General features: G+C 41.7%; 1 protein-coding gene and 1 long non-coding RNA gene across 3 annotated transcripts in view; one reads left to right on the forward strand and one right to left on the reverse strand.

The window, feature by feature from the left end:
- Positions 1 to 401: 401 nt before the first annotated feature.
- On the reverse strand, positions 402 to 2,282 carry LOC134502590 (uncharacterized). The gene is made up of 2 exons (XR_010068464.1): positions 1,692 to 2,282; positions 402 to 702 (listed from the first exon to the last, which is right to left on the reverse strand). It is a non-coding gene; the product is annotated as an uncharacterized LOC134502590 (long non-coding RNA).
- Positions 2,283 to 13,081: 10,799 nt separating this feature from the next.
- The window catches only part of GRAMD1B (GRAM domain containing 1B), a 108,131-nt gene continuing 98,577 nt past the window's right edge, over positions 13,082 to 22,635 (forward strand). For both annotated transcript variants that reach the window (XM_063311386.1, XM_063311387.1), the window contains exon 1: positions 13,082 to 13,859. In XM_063311386.1, the coding sequence (XP_063167456.1) occupies positions 13,477 to 13,859 (383 nt within the window). In that variant the 5' untranslated portion in view covers positions 13,082 to 13,476. The remainder of the gene's footprint in view (positions 13,860 to 22,635) is intronic.

The following is a 22,635-nucleotide window of genomic DNA, read 5'->3' on the forward strand; positions in this document are numbered from 1 at the left end:
GAGGAGAAGGCTCTTTTATATGGGTGGGGTGGCCAGTTCCATCCCATTTATGCCAGTTTATTTCTTAAAGTTTTCCCACTCAGTTTACCTACAGCCTCTCAAGATCTAAATGGCTTCCAAACTTCCAAACATTGCCAGATTTTCAAGGTAGGGATAAGATAGAAGAAGTGGTGAAAAAAAAATGAGAATAATTTGACCCTGTCCTAATTCTTTCTCCCACCTTCATCATACTTCCTTTTTTAAAACAAATCTCAAAGACTGATGGAACTGATACTCAGCATGCTGACTGAATCTGTTATTAATTTCTGGTCCTTGATCAAATATCATTAGTTGCCTGCCACATTAAAGTTCTTCAACTGGAATAATAGTAATCTAAAAAAGATACATCAGAAGACGAACAATGCTCCACAGGGGGATTTTAGTGTTCATCTGCATCCTGGATGATTTTAGCCAGTTTGCAAGCGAGGCAAAATTCTTGGTTCCTTTCCTTCTTATATATGGTCATCTTTACCATCTCAGCTCCTGAACCATCTCCTTTCATGTTTCTTCTCCTGCCTTCCTTCTCCCCCACCAGTGTCTTATTTGTTCTACAGAAACTGAAGTACTGCAGACTGAATTATGCAAATCTGGATCCCACATCACATTTTATCCATCCACATATCCTCTTGATATTGAATTAGATTCCTTCAGCCAGAATTCTTTCTGAAAGAGAAGCAGACTATTTAACATGATGGATGACTCACATTTGATGCTTCTGTCTTTGTCTCCTCTCTGTCCAGTGACTCCAAAACTTCTTCCCTTTTTCTCTATGCTCCCCGGAAAGATCAGATAATCAAGTCCTTTCACAATGAGTCAGACATTTTGGGCACTGAGAGGGAGCAAGGGTTGTGTTCCCATTCAGCAAAGCACAGCTGTTCCCTGGGATGGAGTATGTTTGCAAAGGAGTCCTCCCCCACTTTTGTTTTTCAGATGCTTTAATTACAACAATTACCCAGAATCCCACTTAGAGCTGGAAAGGCCTGCTGGAAGAGGCTTTGGAGGTAGTTTCCTCCTTGTATGGGAATTGCAACTGGCTACCAGTGTGAAGTTGGAGCATCCAAAATGTGCCATTCGTTCAGATTTCATCTTTAGTTTCATTGCTACTGCCTGATTTTAATTTATTTAGGGACCTGCTTAGTTTCTTCCGTATTTCAAGAATGGATGCATTTTTATTGTTCGTTATCAACGTTTGAAACCAACATTCTGAAGTTTTCCATCCCTTCGAGGAGAGAATAATTTAGCTACCTAACTCAAAATTTCCACTTTTGAAATACTATAGGACTTCCTCTTGTTTCTGCAGTGGAAAACCTACATGAACAGAGTTGCCCTTTGATCCACATAATGACCTCTTCTTAATCATAGGCCTTTTCTCACAACACATTTAACTGGGTCAAGAATGGGGTAGGATGCCATGTGCAAACCTAATTCCATTCTCACCACATTATAGTCCTCTGTGAAAGATGGAACTATGGCCCATACCTGCAATGAAGGGAAGAGTTTAGGATTGTCTGTAGATTCTAAATCCCATACTAGGTAAGAATGACCCACTTCTGTAGATCCAGGCCCCCAGAAAAGGTTGTGCTGTGTCCACTTGTATGAAGTGCTGGGTGGGATGTGATCTGAATGGATCTGCAGGTCTGGAGAAGGTATACCTGATTTAACAAAGCCACCCCAACCTGTCAACCACTAAATGTGATGGGTAATTCTTGGATTTGCTGCTCCGACATGGCTAGAAGTTGCCAGGCTGAAGAAGACTATCATTCTTTTCTTGCATGTCCCATGAAAAGAGGTGACCAGGATTGCACTTTCCTCTTCAGCTTCTGTTCCTACTTTTTCAATGCCCGTAAGATAAGAACCTGATTATAAAGTTTCTTTGCACGTGATGATCTTCAATAATATATTCTCCGGTGCAAATAAAGAGAAACCCTTTACTGATCTGAAGTGAAAACAGTCTCTGCACAATCCACCATGGGCCTGGCTGATGGTATCTTGTTCGCCTTTGCCAGCAGCACCCGCTAATACCTACTGGTAACCCTTTTGCCCTTTTGAATGCATCTAACTCCAGAATATCCTGTATGAGCAGCAGAGAAGATGAACTGGTCCTTTTGCCATGGTTAAGCTGGACAGTGGAAGAAATATAATGAAGTTATGGACAAATTCCTGCAATGTGTTTGCTGAGTAGCCTGGAATAAACTTAGAGAAGGAAGGAAGGAAGGAAAGTTCATCCCTTGGTTTGATAAGGAAAAAGGTGAAATGGAAGGTGCAGATGTTAATGTCAACGACAACAATTGTAATTTTGGGGACTACAGTCCATTTGGGGAAGAGAAGAAATAAAATAAATAAATTCTTTATTTTCAGTTTGAGAATACGGTTAAGGCATCTGTCCAGGCCTACTCATGAAATGAATGTAATAATTTTGGAACGTCTGGCATCTGAGCCTGGACGGCTGGGCTAGAGCTTGTTCATCCTCAGTGTTTGGGATCACCAGACTGAGTGGCAGGGTTAAGGCAGGATTAAATATCCTTCGGAAAAGCCATACTTGAAGTGCAGGGCAGGCCTCTTCAGATAAAATATAGGCGCATAACGTCTTTATTATAACGCCACTAGAGAGCACCACTCAGATGATTTCCTTATATTCTGCAGAACAAACGGTATCAGTGCCAGGAAAAGCAACGTGTGGCTTTAAATCATACAGCTTAGACAACTTTGCCTTGCTCGGCTTATTTTGCAGACTGTGTTTTGCTTGTTATCCAATGTTTTTAGGTAAATATTGATCTAAGAATATTTGTATGAACAATATAATTTTCTTTTAAAAATTCTGCTTTAACTTAAGTGGAAAGGCTAGCAGCACTGCACCACAGGCAGTGAAATCCCCTTGATTCAGTCCCTACTTTCCTTTTTTGATCTCTTTCTCTCGTTCTCTCTCCCTGACTACACACACATACACACACTAAACAAAGCAAGGATTCTCACAGTGTTAAATTCTGTATCCACTGTTGTTTTTCGGTTAGCCTTACCTGCAGAAGTTCTGTTGGCATTGTGTGGACAAGTGTTTATACAGTTAGTTCTCACTTAACAACCATATGTTTAGTGATGGTTCAGACTTACGACAGTGCTGAAAAAAACAATTTAGACCAATCCTCACACAACCGTTGCAGTGTCTCCATGGTCATGTGATCACAATTTGGGCATTTGGCAACCGGTTTGCATTTATGACTGTCGCAGCATCCCGTGGCAATGTTATCCAAATTTTCAACCTTCCTAGCCAGCTCCTGGCAAGCAAAATCAATGGAGAACCATGTGATTCACTTAATGACCGCATGGTTCGCTTAATGCCCACAATGATTTGCTTGACTGCCACAAAAAAGATCCTAAAATCAGTTCAGGTTTGCTTAATGGCTGCTTTGCTTAGCAACCAAAATTCCGGTCCCAATTGTGGTCATTAAGCAAGGACTACCTTTAATGCTGAGGGACGCGGTGGTGCTGCGGGTTAAACCGCTGAGCTGCCGATCAGAAGGTCGGCGGTTCAAAACCGCGCGGCGGGGTGAGCTCCCGTTGCTCGTCCCAGCTCCTGCTCACCTAGCAGTTCGAAAACATGCAAATGTGAGTAGATCAATAGGTACCGCTTCGGTGGGAAGGTAACGGCGTTCCGAGTCGTCATGCTGGCCACATGACCCGGAAGTGTCTATGACAACGCCGGCTCCATGGCTTAGAAACGGAGATGAGCACCGCCCCCTAGAGTCGGACACGACTGGACTTTACGTCAAGGGAAACCTTTACCTTTACCTACCTTTAATGCTGCTTCTAAGGTGGTGTGTCCTTTGATGATTTATATTTTGCTTTTCTGCTCCTTCCTCCATTTCAGTCACCAGCAGGACTTCCACTGTCGAAACAGAGATGTGAAAAGGAACATCACAAAATAGTGGTTCTTCCAGAGCATCGCTCTGTCTCATGTCGCTTGAGGGATGCCTTCTGTGTTCATCTCAAATTACATTTGTGAGGAATATTAGCTTCCTTGCTTGCCTTTTCGAAGCCCATTCATACAGTAGTCAAGGAAACCAACGTGCTGCTTGAATAAAATCTCAGTTAACGAAACTGTGAAAAACGGGTGTCTGGCACTGCTTAACAGCCTTAGGCAGTTTACATTTTTGATGGTCCTGTTGGTTTCTGCTTTCATATCAACAGCAAAAGGTGAGGGGAAGCAGAGAACGGATATTGATAGTAAGTTAAGGACAGATGCTGGGAGATTAATCTGGGTGACAGATTATCTGAGACAACGAACAGGCCTGATTGTGTTCAAGTTACTGTAGATGTAACACCAAGCCTGCCCTTGATGCTGATGATGTTAAAACAGATGTCCTTGTTTTGCCAAGGCTGACAGCAAGGATATTAATTGCTAGTTATTAATTGTGTTGTTATTCGGTTGCAGATGTGAACTAGAAATGAGACAGAAAATAAAGCATCCCTGTCCAAACTCTGGCGTGTTTGCATCCTTGGTATGGTGAGAAAGTTCCAAGCATTCTGCAAAACGTAGTCTGAAAAAGAGACTGTGGATTATCGGGTGGTCTGTTTTGGCATCACGTGTACTTTGTAGCTCTGCCTAAAAGTACATCCCTTATTTTTAGTTCCTGGTTTTGGTCTTATCCATTAATATCCTTTTTGAAAAATATAATTTGAACATTTTCCTTTGGAAACGCTACTGAAGATTTCTGGGATGGGAATACATGGTCAATAGGACGTCTTTGTAGCATGAGTATGGTCTATGGCTGTGGTGGTATCTCTTGTTATCTCTGTGGTGGTAAAAATGGGACACAGTTTTATTGTTGGTGCCAGCAATGGTAAAGGGAATCACCCACTGGGTGTGTTATTGCTTGAATACAAAAGGAAACATTTATTTATTTTATTTTATTTATTTATCTAATTTATCCCTGCCCATCTCCTCCCGTCCGAGGCCTCTGCAGGAGATGGCTTAGTTTTTCTTGTGCAGAGAACATCTGAGGAGGCATGAAGTTTGCCACTATTTTCAGCATGCACAGTTCTTGACTGAAGTTGAAAATAAAGTTCAGAAAGATCTCCCATTGCTAGTGGGGCTCAACTGATTTAATTCTTTTTAAGAAATTGCTTTTAACCTGCAGATGACTACTGTCCTTTAAACTGACCAGCAAGAATGCATAGATCCGTAGCTGCAATGATGGTTTATTGTGCATGCAGCTACACAGATATATTCTGAGTCCCCTTTGCCTGTCATTCAAAGGCCAGTTTTGTATAATGGCTGAGAGTCCTGAGAAGGTTTAAATTCTCACTCAGCCATGAAGTTCACTTGGCAACCTTGGAACAACACTGGGTGACCTTGGGACATTTGCCATCTCTTGGCCTAACATATCAAGTAGCTTTTGGTTAGCAAATGCACTAAGAAGCTTTCAGAGAAGTGTGATAAATTGAGTGGCATTACATTGGGTAAATGATATGACTTCAGCACAATGTGTTCTAGGAACCTGAGTGCAGAGAATGAGATCCAGATAATTCTGTAGATGGAACATCAGAGCAGCAGAAAAGGTTGCATTTGCGTGCTTGTTTTGTGGTGACTCCTAGGACTGTTCAAAAAGCAAGCAACTGAGCATTTTTCTAAGAGGCACAACAAGCTGGAAGAGATTTGGTTTTAAATCCCTACTTAATTGCAAAGGATTTCCCAAGTAGCTCCCTTTTGAAGGAAGAACTCGAAAGGGAAAATGCATGTAGAGAGTATAGAGTATGTATTTGATTTCAGAAATTTCCTCTTATGGCTCCTCTGCTGAGATTATGGGCAATCAAGCTCTTAACAGAAAGAACTGACTTTGGGAAGCAATATCTACATGCTTATTACAAAATGAGTTTACCCCCTGGGAGGAAGAGCAGTCGGTCCTCTTCCCTAATTCTGTGATACCTGGGAATTCAGGACATGTTGAAAACACTTCTACTTATTAGCTTTTTGTAGAGAAAGGAAATGAAATCCACCACTCCTTGGTGGATATGGTTTTCAGTGCTTAACACATTAAACATTTTTGCAAGGAAATTGCTGGGCCAGTGGGGATTTTGTTCAAGAAAGGCATTAAGGGTTGATTCACAACCTTGCACCGTAACCACATCTACTTTTCAAAGTGTGTAGTTCATTCCAGAGGTGCGAAAATTCTGAAAATGTTGCAGCTGTGGAGGGAGAGGGGGAATTCACAATTTTCCCCACCAGGTGGACGAAGGTTAATTAAAAAGGAAACTTTGAAAAGAAATAGATAAAATGTTCTTCCCCAACTTAGCTTTGGTTTACAGCTGTAACAATACATTGCAAAATGCAGTGTATTTATAATAGGGGTAGCCTAACAAAAGATACGTTTGGTGTATCTATAGAATCTCAAACTACTGAAAAGTAAAACCTTTGTGATTTACTGGAGCCTTTGTTCCACAGAAGCACACTTACTTAGTACTACGGCTTGAATTGTGTAGGTACTTTTCCATTCATTCCTTTTACCTATCTACTCATAAATAAGCCTCATTGAATTCATTGAGACTTGTGGGGCTTAATTATATATACTGGATTACAACTTTTTTTTTTACAACGTTAGTGTGGCACAAACCATTGTGGGTAGTTGTCTGTGGATCTCCGGACTACATCGTGGGTGTCCAGAGGAAAGCAATAGGCAGTTCATAAGAAGATGGCCCTTGATTCAGGAAAATCACTCCTGTCTTTTCTCAGGGCAGAAATGCATCTTGTATATTTCCACACAGCATACAGGAATCAGTATCCTCTAACACAATAGGCAAATTCACAGAAATATCTTCATATTACAGAAGGAACTTTACCCTAAATCTTAAAAAGTGCCTTTTTTTAAGATCAGGGAGAAACACTTCATAGGAAATATTTCTCATTGTTCCCTCTTCCTTTTTCCCCCATTGGAAAAATGGGAAGAAAAATCCTTAGACAAAAACCATCTCCCCCATTCTGACTCCTTATTAAACTTTGAGCCACTGTTGATCCAGAGGAATACACACGTAGAGCCAATATACTGGTGAGGAAGTACGGGGCTAAGTTTATCTTGCTTTCGCCCAAGGATGCCCCATTGGAACCTCTTTTAGAAGTCACAGCAGTACACATCTCTATCAGTTAAGCAGTGATGTGCCTCTGGGCAAACACTGCTTGTGGCAAAATGGTCTATGAAGCAGAAAGGAGTGGAATCGGGCTCTGGGCAGAGAAATTGAGGAATCCTGATTTTGTGTGCCACGAACACAAAATCCCCAGCAGCCGTTCTTGACTGGGCTTCTTAAGGGTACAAGTGCAACCCTTTCTTCATGATTCATGTATAGCTCTATTTTGTCCATGACCAAGGATTTTGTGGAGTGACACCTGACATTCTTGTGGACTGACTAGAGAAATACTCTGATCTGTAAAGAGATTGTGGAGATCTGCTGGACGATGTTGGCCACAGTTATAAACCCAAGTCTGTGAAATGTATGTTACAATAAAGTTGAATATCCTATGCTTTGTTTCAGCTTTACATGCATCTTTTTCCTTTCCTTTCCTTTCCTTTCCTTATGCATGTCTGTTGACTTACTCAGTTTGAAAAATTGGGTGGGCAGGGGAGCTAGATAGTTGAAGCTATGGCTTGATGAAGATGGCAGTCCATCATTGTATTCCCCCCACTTCCATTCTAAGATCCTATATGGTTCACAAGCTTACATTCAATATTTTATGCCTTAGCTTCTCCAGATGAAAACAGTGTGATTTCCCTCTCCTCCTCCTCCTCCTCCTCTCCCCCCTCCCCTCCCCTCCCCTCCCCTCCCCCTCCCTCCCTCCCTCCCTCCCTCCCTCCCTCCCTCCCTCTCTCTCTCTCTCTCTTTCTTTCTTTCTTTCTTTCTTTCTTTCTTTCTTTCTTTTTCTTTCTTTCTTTCTCTTTTTGCTTATTTGTTTCTGGTATGTGAGGGTTCTCCTGGTAGATACTTTCACAAAATAGGAGGAAAATGCTGTTCAAAGATATTGTACTTTGGATCCCCTGTGATTAATTGCATGACTTATGTAAAGATATTTTGCAGGTATGGGAGATGGATGAGGCTTATGCCTTCCCAAAACAGTTGCAAAATACTAATTGGTTTATTTTTTTAAAAAAAAAACCTCTGGGAAACAATTACTGGAATTGCCACACACCCTTTATTATTATAAATAATGTAAATGATGCTGTCTGGTGATACATCGATTCTGATTTATTGCAGACTCTAGAACAATACCCCGTTGGGCTTCAAGGAGGACATATGTGCATCTCTTTGGTCTGTTATTCTTCCCCAAAGAATATTTCTACAAACGAGGTTTAAACTGCACTTCAACTTCTCTCTTGCTAATTATGCTTGCGAGAATGCCTGATCAAAGTTAATACAAAAGAGAAAGCAAAAGAAAGGCAATTATAATGTGAGTAAAAAAAAAATTCTGCTCAGCAGAGATTTTACATGGTGCACTTATTCCAGCTCATTAATTCATACCTCGTTTCTTTGTTTGGAAACATGGACACAGAGACAGACATGCACCTACAGACTCAGTTTATACATCTTGGAAAGGCGTGGTTTCTTGAACCATGGTTGACAGGATGCTGAACCCCAAATAAGCAAACCACACTCTCAATCTTTCTCTCATTCTCAAATCACCTCTTCTTAGAGAGGGACGATTTAAATATTATTTTTATACATTGGACCTGGACGATTTTCTTACCTGCTTTCATTTGCAGAAATGCTCAATTGTAGAATCTGTCTGTGGGTTGTGCAGCACTTCCTGGATATTTGCATACGTACCGCAAAAATGCTCAAAGACAACGGAGGGCTGTCGTTTATGAAAATGGCCAGGTTGGGGTCCTGATCTGTCTCTCCTAACAAAACAGAGCTCAAGTTCCACAGTATCTGCCAGACTAACCAGAAAGTGGGTTGCTATCGAGCGGTGTTTCTCAACCTTAGCAACTTTAGGGTGTGTGGACTTCCACCCCCAGAATTCCCTAGCCCTCTTTGCCAGTCATGCTATATTAATGCTGCTGTAGATTATGGGGCAGCTGCACCCTGCATGGATGCAACAAGTGAGAATTGTGGTGCATGACACCTTGCTTCTGGAAGCCCCCTGATGTTTTTACTGCTGTGACTCCCCCTGGCCTAGCAGGAAGTCCAAGGGACAGTTTCAGCAGTAGAGGAGAGCTCTGGGATATGCTTCTTGAGGTCTGTTTACTCTGCATTTAGGGGCAGAATCAACGCAAGTTTCCAGAGTCCAGGAAACTGAGGGTGCGTCAATCTGTTTTTGCTAAGCTTCTGTTTTAGGCGTCTCAGTCCACCCGCCCAAATTCATTCCGTTCTATATTCTCTCACTTTAATATTGCCCCAACCCTGTCTATTTCCAAAGCAAACAGGGTTTGAAGGGAAAAAAAAGAAGGCTTCTTATTCCAAGTTTGATGGGACGCTTAATGGACAGTACTGGTATGGATATTTGGGGGGGAGGTAATGAATTAAATAAACTCAGTCTCAAAAAGGAAGGACAGTCACATTCCATTACAGAGCATTATTTTCCTTGGGGCGGATTGCAAGCTTCTGGGAAGCACAGGGCCCTTTATCAAATGAATTTTCTGGGAACCGCCCCCCATCTCCAACCATTCCAGGCCATTGCCTTGCCTATGTTCATCCTGTAAATTTCTTTGTTTTGTTTGAATAAAAGCATGTGAGCTACCCAAGAGTTTGTCTAATAGATGTTTGGGAGAAAAAAAATATACAGCTGTTCTTTTTTACTTATCCATGTCTGTTGACTTATTTAATTTAAACAATTGCTGGGTGGGTGGGCTAGAAAGTTGCATCTATGGCTTGATAAAGATGGCAATCCATCACTGTATTCCCCACCCCACCCCACCCCACCTTCCAATATAAGACCCTATATGACTCACAAACTTACATTTAATATTTTAAGCCTTAGCTTCTCCAGATGAAAACAGATTTCTCTTTCTTTGGGCTTCCTTGTTTTGCAGGAAAAAGCCCAAGGCTGGGAGTAAATTTTTGATTTGGCTGTTACAATATCGGGAGGAAAGAAACCACTAATATTTGCAATGGCAGCGATCTCTTTTTGTCCTGCAGAAGTTCTCTGTAGCTGGCATTTTTCACACCTTATGGTTAGGAGAGGCTGTGCTTGTCTTTTGTTTCACAGCCCTGGGATTTCAAAGAATATTAGACAAGTGTTATGTGTCCCCTGTCCAAAATTAAAAAGCAACCCAGGATGTTACAACATAATTAAGTGTTGCTTAGTACTGAGGGAACCATTGCTATTGCTTTGGAAAGAAGGATTAGAGTTGGAAGTGGAGGGATCCATTTGAAAGAAATGCAATATTCAAATATATTGATGTATTTAGTTTTATATTTATGACATCTGTCAGCTATCAGAAGTCATTGAATCATCTGTGATGATCATAATAAACCTAATAATCAGATTGTAACCTTACATCATATTTATTGCACACTATATTTTGCACGTTCTTACCCAATGGGCCAGTGCAGCAAATTTTGCCTCATTTCCAGGCGTGTCTTCCCTGGAATACTATCAACCCTGCCCAATTACAGGATTCCTCTTTGGAAACCTATTTAACTGACTTGCTCAAAAGAGCATAGCAATTTCTAGCACAAGGCAAGCCCACACGAGGATTCTGCACCAGTTTTTACACAGCTCCGGAGCTCTCTCTGTTCCTATGACTTAGAGCAGTGCTTCTCAACCTAGGCAACTTTAAAATGTGTGAACTTCAACTCCCAGAATTCTGGGAGTTGAAGTCCACACATTGTAAAGTGGCGAATTCTGCAGGCTGGCTGGGGAATTCTGGGAGTTGAAGTCCAAATGTCTTAAAGTTGCTTACAGCTTTGGAGAGTTAAGCCGCTATACTTTTAGCTCAGTTGCCATGTAACTGAAATGGCTGGCATATTGGGGAAGAGGATTATTTTCTGGGGACACGATGGCTCAATTTTTGTTGGAGGGGACCCTTGATTCAAACCTGCTTCTGGTTCCTGGCCTGAGTTTCAGGTCTTTAAGTGAAGTTCCCTCCTTTCCACTTTGCATCTCCTCCTGGTAGCTCAGATAGAGCAGGGGGTGAAATGAAGTTGTGTGTTTTCTTCAACCCCCATTTCCCATTACTCTTCAGCCAGGGACTCAGAGCAGATGCCAAATGCTAGGCTACTGTGCTGTCCTGACTTCTTTTCTTGCAAATCAACAATGTCCATGTAGAATTATTTCCCCCACTTCCATTTAGGCCTTCAGATTAAAACCACCAGCAAGCCCTTGGAGAACCAGAGGTAGGAGATTCCCTCCTGCTCATGGTTTAGACTTTTCTGCAAAGGAAGTTCTCCTTAGATTTTTCTCCCAGTTTGCATTACCAATCTGCTGTTATTTCCTCCAGTATGGTCCTCCAGGGGATTGTCTTGCAAGCTTTTGACCTCTTTTCTGGTTGCTCAGCTCCAACATTTAGATTACACTTTCCGTGAATAAACTGCAGTGGGGTCAGCTCCATGGGTAGCTGCTGCCTGCAAACAGGCAATCAAACAAGTAAGGGGGGTATCTGCAAGCAGTGAGTCAGCTGCTAGACTGTGGATTTTTGGGTGGTGGAGGAACCAGGCAGGCTTGACCATGTTAAAATAAAACTGAAATGAACTGTTGCAAAACAGGAATAAATAGCATAGTGGGATTGGCGATGCATCACACGGCATGTATTTCTTCTCTGTAATAGTGGTATTTCCCTTTGTTTGAACCAAAAACATATATCCAATCGTGATAAATCGTCTGAGGATGCTCACTGTACCCTCCGATGAACTTGGCTTCTGTTGATGGTCCAGGCAAAACCCATCCTGCCTGATAAGGCTCTCATCCAAGGAAGAATTTGCAGGGCTGCAAGCCAAACAGAGCTACAGATTTTGAGTTATAATGAGGGCTGTTCATTTGGGTCCTTGGTCAAGAGTGTGGGGAGATGCTCAGTACAGCTGCTTGTCTTCCTCTAACTCTTGCCAGAACATGTGTTACCAGAGCAAGAGAAGCTTTCTTCTCTTGTATTGCTACTTATCCTATTCTGGATCTTCGTTAGATCTTCTGCTGCTGTTCCATCGCATGGACAGAGGTGTGACTTAGCTGCCTGGAAAATATGCCATTTTGGAAGCAGTTCTTTCACCCTGAAAGGTCTATCTCTTCTCCCTCCCCTCCCCCCCTCCAGACCAATGTTCCCTTGCTTTGGAAATTTCTGTAAGGATGCATGGCGTAATCCTGAACCATTTCTCCAAGGTTCATTGAAACTGGAAATATTAACTCCCTATTCCCTGCCAACTTTGCCTTTCTTTGTTGGAGAGAAACGGGCTGACCTTGAAAGGGTGCGGAGGAGTTTTCTGCTCCACTTTTGGCTTGCCCCAACATTCTTTGAGTTCTTCACCCAAGCAGATCCTCTAGTCAAAAGTGGTGGCAAGAATGAATCTAGACAGATCTAGCTTTAGTTATTTATTTTTAAATTTGTTTTGTCTCTTTCCTCCTTTCGCCCACCATCTGTGACTTTCAATGAGACACAGGAACGAAAAAAAACTCAAATGACATCAGATAAGACTCAGGGTCATCTCGTGGCCTTCCTCCGATTGAGTAGGGCATCTAGCCAAAAAGGTGCTGAGATGGAGGGGGAATCCAGCCAATCGCTTTGCACGAAAGGCTTGCTTTCAGAAATCCCTCCACCTTCACCAGGGCTGATTGGAGCAGCAGCAAACGCAGTAACAGAGACTTTTGTCACTTGGACTTCAGAGTATGGCTATATTAGCAACAGCTGCCTGAGCTCATCAGCCTGGGGGGGGGGGAGAGGAATCTCCCCCTCCCACCTCTTCTTCTCCTTTGCTGATTTATCATATATCACTGCTTCCTCCCTCCCTCCCCTCCCTCGCTCTCTGTCTTTCTCATTTTGTTTTTTCCCTCCAACCTCCACCTCCCCGCAGCAACTCAACGATTCCCATCCGGTCCCTCCAGAACGCAGCACCCCGATGAGAGTTTTTCGGCAGAGCTCCAGAGGAGCTGTTCGTCTGCTCTGCACAGAGGCAAGGAAGGAGTGCTGCAAAGGAGAGGAAGAGGCAAACAGGCACCGGGCAGCCCGCTTTTGGTCCTTGATGAGGAACTGGTGGCTGCTCTGGCAGAGCCAGGCGAGAGACTGAAAGTTGTGCCTCGGAGTTCGCGGGCTTGGCTGGAAAGTCAGGCACAACATGTGGCTGGCCTCCTCCATGGATGGGAGGGCTTTCTCGGGTCAATGAAACCACCTGGGGAATATGAGATTTCCTCCTGGAGAGGAAGGAAGCATGCCAAGCCCAACCAGGAGGGAGTAAGGTGTGTTTTTGCTCTTCAGTTTGTTTTGAGATCCAGAGGTGGGGGGTGAGGAAGGAAGAGTATAAGTGTCTATGAAGGAAGGAGAAGAAGAGGAGACACAGGACCCAATGCCAGCAGCCAAGATGACAGAGACACTTCAGCTGCCATCCCTGCGAGTCCCAGAGCCACAGGTGGCGGAGCGAGGCCATGCCTGGTCCAGTTCCTCCACTCCAACCCTGCGCCGAAGGCGGTTCAAGATGCGGCGCACAAGGAACGCCGAAGAGCAGAATCCAGAGACTGCAACCCCCTCCTCTAAGGAGTTCCTCCAGCTTCCCTCCATTGAAATTACCCCCTCCAGCGATGAAGACACACCTTGGTCCAACTGCTCCACACCTAGTGCCTCTCCACGGCGCAAGCGCTTCCTCCTTCGCAAGTGGCTGAATGTGCGGGAGAAGAAAGAATGCAGTGAGAGCAGGTAGGTTGCCTCCTTTTATTCCCCCCCCCCCCAATCCCTTTCATGATTTCCATTAGCCAAGAAGATTCCTTCAGGAACTGAAACGGGACCTTTCTCTTAACTTGCCATGGCCCATGTTCCATCATGTCTGTGTCTCCCTCTGCTGGCTAATCTAGATCCATCTGATGCATCTTTGGTTTTGTTTTCACCGTCTCATTTCATACCCAGTGGATTCTTGGGTTCTAGGATCTCTAGAAAGTCTCAGAGGAAAACTGAGGGAATTACCTTATAAGCAATATTTGCTGGAATAAGACATGGCTGGTATGGGACTTGCTCACCTTAGGACTTCAGGACTGGTATCTGAAGCATAGCCTGTGAACCTTTCTATACTTGGGTATGGGTATGAATATCTCTGGGTAGCTTTTACACTTGTACATAAGTTGGGATTATTCAAATGAGATAATGCATTCACAGATCACCTTTCCAGTAACAGGTCACAGTCTATAGAATATTGGTAAAATAAAATAGATCTCTGTTTCTTAACCTGGACAGAAATCTCTAATTCAAGTAGGAAATTCTCAGAGAATTCAGACTGCTGAGCAGGTCAGTGATGGCAATCAGTTTAGTCTAATGTGCTGCTGGTTGCTCCAAAAATGACAAGTAATTCTTAAATCTGGGTGGCTTGTAAATAAGTAAAAGTCAGTGACTAAACAATTCAAGTCTCCTTACGATGACTAAGAAGTAACTCTTGATGCTTCTGGCCCCAAGAAAGATGGCTTCTCTGGAAAGCAAGTTGAGAATTGCTCTAATAAAGCTCTTGATTGAATCAAGTTCTTAGTTGATTAATTAGCTTCCTTCTAATTAACTATACAATTTCACAGAAGCTAAAACTATGCAATGTTCTGAGGATATTTAACAAAGATTCCCTTGATAGCCTTTATTACAGCCAAAAATGAATCTCATCAATTCTAATTAAGTAGCCATTTAATGACATACAAGCTACTCAATTGTATATATTTTTCTTTGCCCTCTCCCTCTGCTTCTCTCTTTCTCCTCCATCATGCCCTTTTCCAGCCTAGCTCTCTAGTTGGACTCTAGTTCAACTCACACATTTCACAGTTAGCATGATTATCCCAAGCCCAACTGATTGGGAAGGTTCTAGCTTGGGGGTGGTCGGATTACTTATTTTGCATTCTTCTCTGTTCTAGCCATCCAGACTAAAATATTTTTTTAAAAAATAATAAACCTGAGATTATTCTCTCCTTGCAGGACTTCAGCAGCTTGTGACAATAAATAATACATGGTAAGGAAGCTGATAATGTGTAATATAGGGTCAAAAGGGTGAGAGAGCAAAATGCAGCAATGTGGAAATTAGGAGTATACTTGTGGTAGGAGTTTGTGTTAAGTATATTGTAAAAGCACAAGAATTGTCTTGCTGGAAGAGACCTTTGTCTAATAGTAGCTTGTCAGATGCTTTCAAGAAGTCCAAAGCAGTGTCTGAAAGCAAATGTTGTTTTCCTCTTGTTTGTGTCTATCATCTGCTCTTTAGAAGTATAAGACCACTGGATGATCACATCTATCGCAGAGTTGTGCAAGTGTCCTAACAGTTTCTTCTTGATCAACAAGGGTTCAGGTCAAATGTTTCCACTGCGTCGCATTATATTTTTGAAACAGCATTTGGAATAAGGCTAAGGCAAGGCATGGATTACAGAGTATCAGCATACCAAGAGCAGCATGCCACCTTGGCCCTTCCAAATTCCTTCTGCTGTAGCCTTGGCAAATACAATGGATTTTTAAAATGAAATTCCTTCTTGGCTCATTATTCTGAGCTTGCTGCCTTCAGAAACATGAAGTTGCTAGTTTCTCAGGCCATGTGACAGAGGAGAGAACCCCTTCACTCCTGGTCACTGCTAAGCCAGCTGAATCACTACAATGAACAGGAAGTGACATGAACTTGAAGAGAACTGAAGAAATGCACAGCTGGATGACTTTGACTGAAAGGTCATCTATTAAAGACATTTCAGTCAATCATGTCAATAATAATGGATGTATTGATGGGAGTTGCAAACCAGGAAGATATCAAGTTGGGGACGGTTGTTTGAGACCTCCAAGGGCAAGGAAGGTCTAAACTACTGTTTCTCAACCTTGGCAACTTTAAGGTGTGTGGTCTTCAACTCCCAGAATTCCCATGCATAGTAGTTTGCAGACACCCTACTTATTTATGTACTTCTGAAGGTAAAATATGTTTCTTTTAGCACTCTGTAGGCTTGCAGGCTATGAGACAGGAAATTAATTACTGTTGAAAGGGAATAAAGTTGATTTTTTTCCATTTTTAAAAAAATCCCAAATCCTCCATCAGTAACATCCCCTCATTGTACTAAGCCATACTTTGTTAAACCATGGTTTATTAGCTGAATTTATATAAAACGTTCAGCCAAAATCAAACAAACTACTTCATGGTGTCATGTGTTCAGTAACAAATTCTGCTGCTGTGAAACCCAGTCCTAGGAATTGAAAGGAGGGAGTACTCGTCATTTTTTTTCCTAAAAAATAAGCAATTACACAAAGATGATACAATCATTTCAAAACCTCTTTTTGTTTTATGATTTCAAAGAGATATTTGGCTATTTCCTTCCTTTTTTTTAGCCTTTCACTGAGAATATATTACTCTGTGAATATATTGGATTTCAATATACTCTGTGGATTTCAACCTTTTATAGATTTGAGGAAACATGCGTTATACATTCTACCCTGTGAATTTTGGTTTCTCCTGCTGATTTGCTCTGGTGATAGATGCTAAAAAAAGCTGTCACCATGATTTCTGGTGGGCGCTTTGAAGAAAGTGACTACTCTGCGGCTGATGGGAGTGTGTTGGAGTTCTGCGCTTAGCAGTCAAACTGGTAGGGTATCCTGAACGCATATTATATATGGTTGACAAATTTAAATATTTGTCATCTTGTTACTGGGCAGAGAGAAAAATCAAAATCAGCCAGCAATACTTGTGAATAATGGCTTTATACGATTATGGAGGAAATCTTGTCCTAAACGTATCAGATTTGAAGATTTAGGAGGTGTTTTCAGAGAGAGGTTGTCCTCGTTTAACAAATAGTTGTCTCTTTGAGAAAACCAAAATGTTGAATCCATTCTAGCAGTGGCTATCATGATTAGCCAAAAATGTTAATGAAACAGTGGAATTAGGTCTACTAGTTTGTGCTGCAAAAACCCAGACAAAGACTAGGTGGCAATAAAGGTTTAGAAGTTTCTGTATCTCTTTGGTCCCATCCACTGTTATGCTGAGGTTTACAGCCCAGATCTAGTGTCTAAGTGAAATGGACAGTGAGGGAGAATTGCCTTTGTGTGACAAGCTAGTGAAGGAGCGAATAATGTCTGCTCCTGGGTTGGGAAGAGGTGAAGGGAAGATTTTGTTCTTGATCCTTTCAGCGCCACAGAAAATTAGGACCAAGCCTACTCCTCACTCTCTGATTGTGTTTCCTCTCTTAAGTATTCACAATGTAAGTTGTGGGAAGCTGTTATCTAAGGTAGAGGGTCAGGTAAAGTTTTAACTCTTTCATTGATACCATGTTCCTCAGGATCAGCTGCCCATGTTAGTTGAGGTAAGCTGAAATTTCTGTGTTGGTAAGGTCAGAGTGATCCTAGGCACTGGGAATTTGCAAGGCAAGCTACCCAAACTAATTAATTCAAAGGGAGTTAATAAGTATACATACTTCACGTGATCACCTCCATGAAACTCTTGCCAGCAGGCATCACCAGAGAAGTAGTCAAAGTCGTCATGGTGCATTGCAAAATTTTAACTCCTATATGGTGGATTCTTTTCAGGCTACAAAGAAGAGGTAGTTTACAACTATTTGTTTATTGAGTAAATTAAATAATTCTTCTGTAATATCTTAAAAAGAAAAAAAATTAAATTTACCTATGAGGGATCATATTCTTTCCCTGCTACTGGTACAGAACAAAAGACAACTTCTAGCAACACCGCAGGGAAGAAAGCAGGAAAATATAGGGAATTAGAGAATATTTAAATTTGATAAATGAATAAATAAATAAATAAATTTCAGCATTCTGTCTCAGTTTTGTTCAATACAGTACATCTAGTTGTTTCTTATTTTCAGTGAGGATCACCATCCACCAGCTACTAATGAAAGGATGTGAGTGCTGAGTTTGCAAGCTACATTTTCAGAATGTCACAGTCTGAACTATTCTAATGGTTCATTGTTGAGTTGTTAATTAACTTGCAGTGGAAAAGAGAGAGAGATAACGCCTTATTACGGTCACAGACCAGTACATGCAGTGGGGACCTAATTTGGAGGGTAGAAAGGTCATCGTGCATATCATCTGGGGCCTAGTTGTTCATGTAACATCCTACCTGTAACCTAGAAAGATGTTCCTTTAGATAAAAAAACCACAGAATACCAGCTTTTTTGGAACCTGAAACTAAGAAAAATGGGGATGGAGTTTTTTGTCCTGAATTAGCAAGGGTGTCTTCGTGGCTGGTGGATTGCAAAGCTTAAAGTGTGTCAAATTGCAGAGCTCAGGCAGAGCATGTGTTTCACTGTTTATCTATAGTTGTTGGTTTAGCCCTTAGTATGTCCAGGAAAGATTGAAAATAATGACCTTGAATAATCTTGAGCAGCTGCTGCAGTTTGACTTTTTATGATTCTGGGACTCTTTAAAGCAGCCTTTCTCAACCTTTTGACCCTGGAGGAACCCTTGGAATATTTTTCAGGCCTCGGGGAACCCCTGCACATTCAGACTCAAATACAGGCCAGAAGTTACAAAATTATTATATTCCTTTCATGGGTAGGCCTGTATAGATGCATGAACCGTGTTCTTAAACTAAACATAAAGAATGAAACTTACCTCTTTAATGTGAAGTTGCCTGAATTTGAAATAATTTTTAAAATAAATTATAATCTCCCAGGGAACCCCTAGTGACCTCTCATGGAACCCGAGGGTGCCATGGAACCCTGGTTTAAAGGCTCTGCAATGGTCTCCAAGTCATAGGCATTTGCAGGAAAGGGAAAGTGATGCCATATGCATCATGACACCATTGTGCAACTGATGTGAATTTTTAAATTATGAAACAATATAATTTGCACAATGACATCATGACATAATGTAATGTTCGCCATAATGCTGTTCTGTGTTACCATGAGTCATGCACTTGGTGCAATTTCAAGGAAGGACCTTTTGTGTACGACTTTGTCCCATATTGTGGAAGAACATACTTCCCAGGAAGACAAGGTTGGCTTAGTCATGATGGGCCTTAAAACACAACAACTATACTGTGCTATTGAGATTTTACAGATGAATACTTCCTTTTGATTTTAGGGATTTTAAAAATTTTGTTGCAATGATCTTATCAGTCTGGATCTAGATTTTTAAATGTATTTCATTGTGTATTATGCTTTATTGCAAGGTGCCACAGTTATACCTGGAGCAGAGGGACAATGCATACATCCATGAAATAAATAAATAACAATAGAGTTGTTTTCAGAATCAGATGTAATATTCCAAAGTCATGAAGAATGTTTGAACTTGGGTGGGTTTCATGCTTCATTTCTATGGACTTGTTGCAGGTTCTCTAGAACAGAGCTTTTAAAACTTTTTCAGGCCACAGAACTTGTCAGCTTTAAAAAAAAATCTCAAAACTGATAGAAAATTGGGTACATTTGAGTGAAGGGGGACTTTTTTTGCCCTTGTGTCTTCCGGAATCCCATCAAATTTTTGCATAACACAAGGGTTCCACAGAATTGTTGTGTTGTTTATTCGTTTAGTCGCTTCCGACTCTTCGTGACTTCATGGACCAGCCCACGCCAGAGCTTCCTGTCGGTCGTCAACATCCCCAGCTCCCCCAGGGACGAGTCCGTCACCTCTAGAATATCATCCATCCATCTTGCCCTTGGTCGGCCCCTCTTCCTTTTGCCTTCCACTCTCCCTAGCAGAATACCATTTGGAAAACCTTGCTCTGGAGCAGCATTTCTCAACCTCAGCAACTTTAAGATATGTGGACTTCAACTCCCGGAATTCCTTAGCCAGCATCTTAAGGTTGCTGGGGTTGAGAAATGCTGCTCTAGAGCGCCTAGTTTTGCCAAACACTGAAAAGGTTGAAATGGGCAAATTCACTGACGGAAAGACAGATCAGAGGCAGATCTATTTGATGTCTCCCTTACACAGTATACAGAACATTTGCGTCGCCCGTTTTATGTCACCAATACCTGTCAAATCTGTGTGTGAACACAGAGAGACTGGCACCCTTGATGCTGCAATTAATTTAAATTGCGACCGGGCCCTTTCTAGTGTGACATTTGAATCTGACCCTAGACCTGTTTTCTCTAATTAGTGACTTTAATTGGCCAATCTAAAATGAAATTCAGCCGACAACATAAGCCTTTTTTGTTAGGTGCTTCAGTGCCATCTTCTGACTACCTTCAAGATATTATTACAGCCATAAACCATGTATTCCAGTACCATTCCAGTACCATCCAGCCTTTTCTTCAAGGAAGACAAGGTGGTATTTAGGATCCTTCTGCTTGCAGCCACTTTGCCAGGCTGGACGGAGGGGTGGTGGATGGAGATGCTTTCTACTTTCTGATCCCTGAGAAGCATCATAATGCTGATGGTAGCTTCATACTCATAGCCATTGAACTCAAAGTGTATGCGATCGTTTGAGAGTTGAGAAAGAAGCCCTAAGATGGGTGAGGCAGAAATGGGTCCAGCTAAGAATTCCTGTTAATGGGAGAATGGACAGCCCAGAAGGTCTATTGAACTGTAGCACTTCAAGATAAAATGACTACATCAAGTCAGGTTCTGGACTCTGCCAATGATTCTAGTATGAATCAAGGTCATGCTTGGAAGTTCTCTGACTTGAATGGCTCTGATTCCTGACTCCTAGCCCAAGCCTACTGTATAGTAACTCAATCCTTCATGTAGGATAAAGAGTCCCATGATGTTTAATCATCGCAGCATACACATTAATGCCATGACCATTCAACACCCATATTTCAAATAACTACACAGTAGATGGGGTCAATACAGGGGTACAGATTCTTTTCACCATTGGCTTCTAAGGACACTAGCAGTGTCCCTATAAAGCTTCTTCAGTTGCTTTAGAACCTAAGAGTGGGAGTAAGGGAATGTGTGGTAAGGAAGATGCTTTCTAGCAAATAGCAGTTGGCCATCCTACAAGATACTTTGGTGAAACCTTGGGTAGCTTTCTATAAAGCTAATTTCAATCCAGCCCTGCATCTCTTCTCTTCAAACCATTATTTAACACACTCTCGTCAATTACAATGTAATTGTAATGATTGAAGCTTGTGAAGCAGAGAATGAAGAGCCTGGGGACAGTCAAGAGTGTTCTGTAAAGACAGGACAGGGGACAATAACAGCCCAAGCTAAGAAATGGATTGTAAGAAGTCCATTTAGATGAAAGAACAGGAGAGGGAAACCCAGGATTGAAAACCTACATGCATGCTTGTCCACATCCACAGCCACACAGCTAGATTTTTAGGCATTGTGGAAGTTGGTACTAGGGCTACTTCATGTCTCCAATAAAAACTGTCTTACCCTTGTCCTCATTTATTTACTTATTTACTTACATACCAACATTTATATCCTGACCAATTCCAGGGACTCCAGGGAGCTAATATCCAAACAAAAACAGCATACTGCCTCCAGGTACCATCCATTTCATCTCACATGTGGTGGGGATGCTCAGCAATTCTCCTTAGGATAAACATAGAGGAAGAAGAGAATCTGGTTGGAACAAATGGTCCCCAACTTACATGGGAACCGAGCCATGGGTTCTACCAGGTTAACTCCATAGATCATAAGCAGATTCCAAATACAAAACCTGGATACAAAATACAAAACCTGCAGATGCTTGTTTGTGTACCTTCTTGAAGTTTGGTAGGACACTTTGAGTTTGGATTGGCTTCTTGTAAAACAGATTTACTCATTTCTCTCTGCGGCTGTGCGTGCACATGCATGCACATGTGAATGAGAGTGTTTCACGTACAATATATATTTGGCTGTGGATGAATCAGTCTGAGAGACCTACATTGATAATATAAACTTTTCCATAAAAAAATGTTCTAAGACAGGCAGAGAGAGAGAACACATTTTCTTCAGTAGCCTATTAGGAGCAATTAATATGAAGCACAGATTTGGTTCTTTTACCCACGTGGCATGAATTCAGGTGGGCTCAAGAAATAGTAATCTTACAGCAAATTCACACAATAACCTTATACACAGATTTGCAGTCTGAAAAGCTCCTGTGGATATGAGTACAATTTCTCATCCCATGTGAATAACATTTTGTGCATCTGTAATTGAATTGCAGTACAAAAATGGCTCTTTCTGGTGCTTGGTGGGGATAATTATCTCTCTCCTTCATTGTCCTCTTGGCTGCCTACTCCTATACCCTCTGGAAGGTAGAATTGGTATGCAAAGGAAGTAAATGTATGTGTCTTTATCTATTCCAGTAGGTAGAAATGATTTTACTGGAGAACCACATATTCTTGAAATATGCAAAAATCAAGAATGGCTTTGGTTGAAAGGAATTCATCTTTCAAAGCCTTCTACTGCCCTCCCCCCCCAAAAAATGTTGGCTAAAAATCTTTCAAGCTAGACAGGAGATACTCCCCTTTACAGTGTTCTCATCCCCATCACGTTTTATGAACTAGATTTCCAAAAGGTTTTAGGAACCTTGGGGGAGATGGGCAGCAATATAAATTTAATAAATAAACAAATAAATAAAATAAACTAGATTTCCATCATG

This window comes from Candoia aspera, chromosome 9 (genome assembly GCF_035149785.1).
Source record: "Candoia aspera isolate rCanAsp1 chromosome 9, rCanAsp1.hap2, whole genome shotgun sequence".
Taxonomy (NCBI): domain Eukaryota; kingdom Metazoa; phylum Chordata; class Lepidosauria; order Squamata; family Boidae; genus Candoia; species Candoia aspera.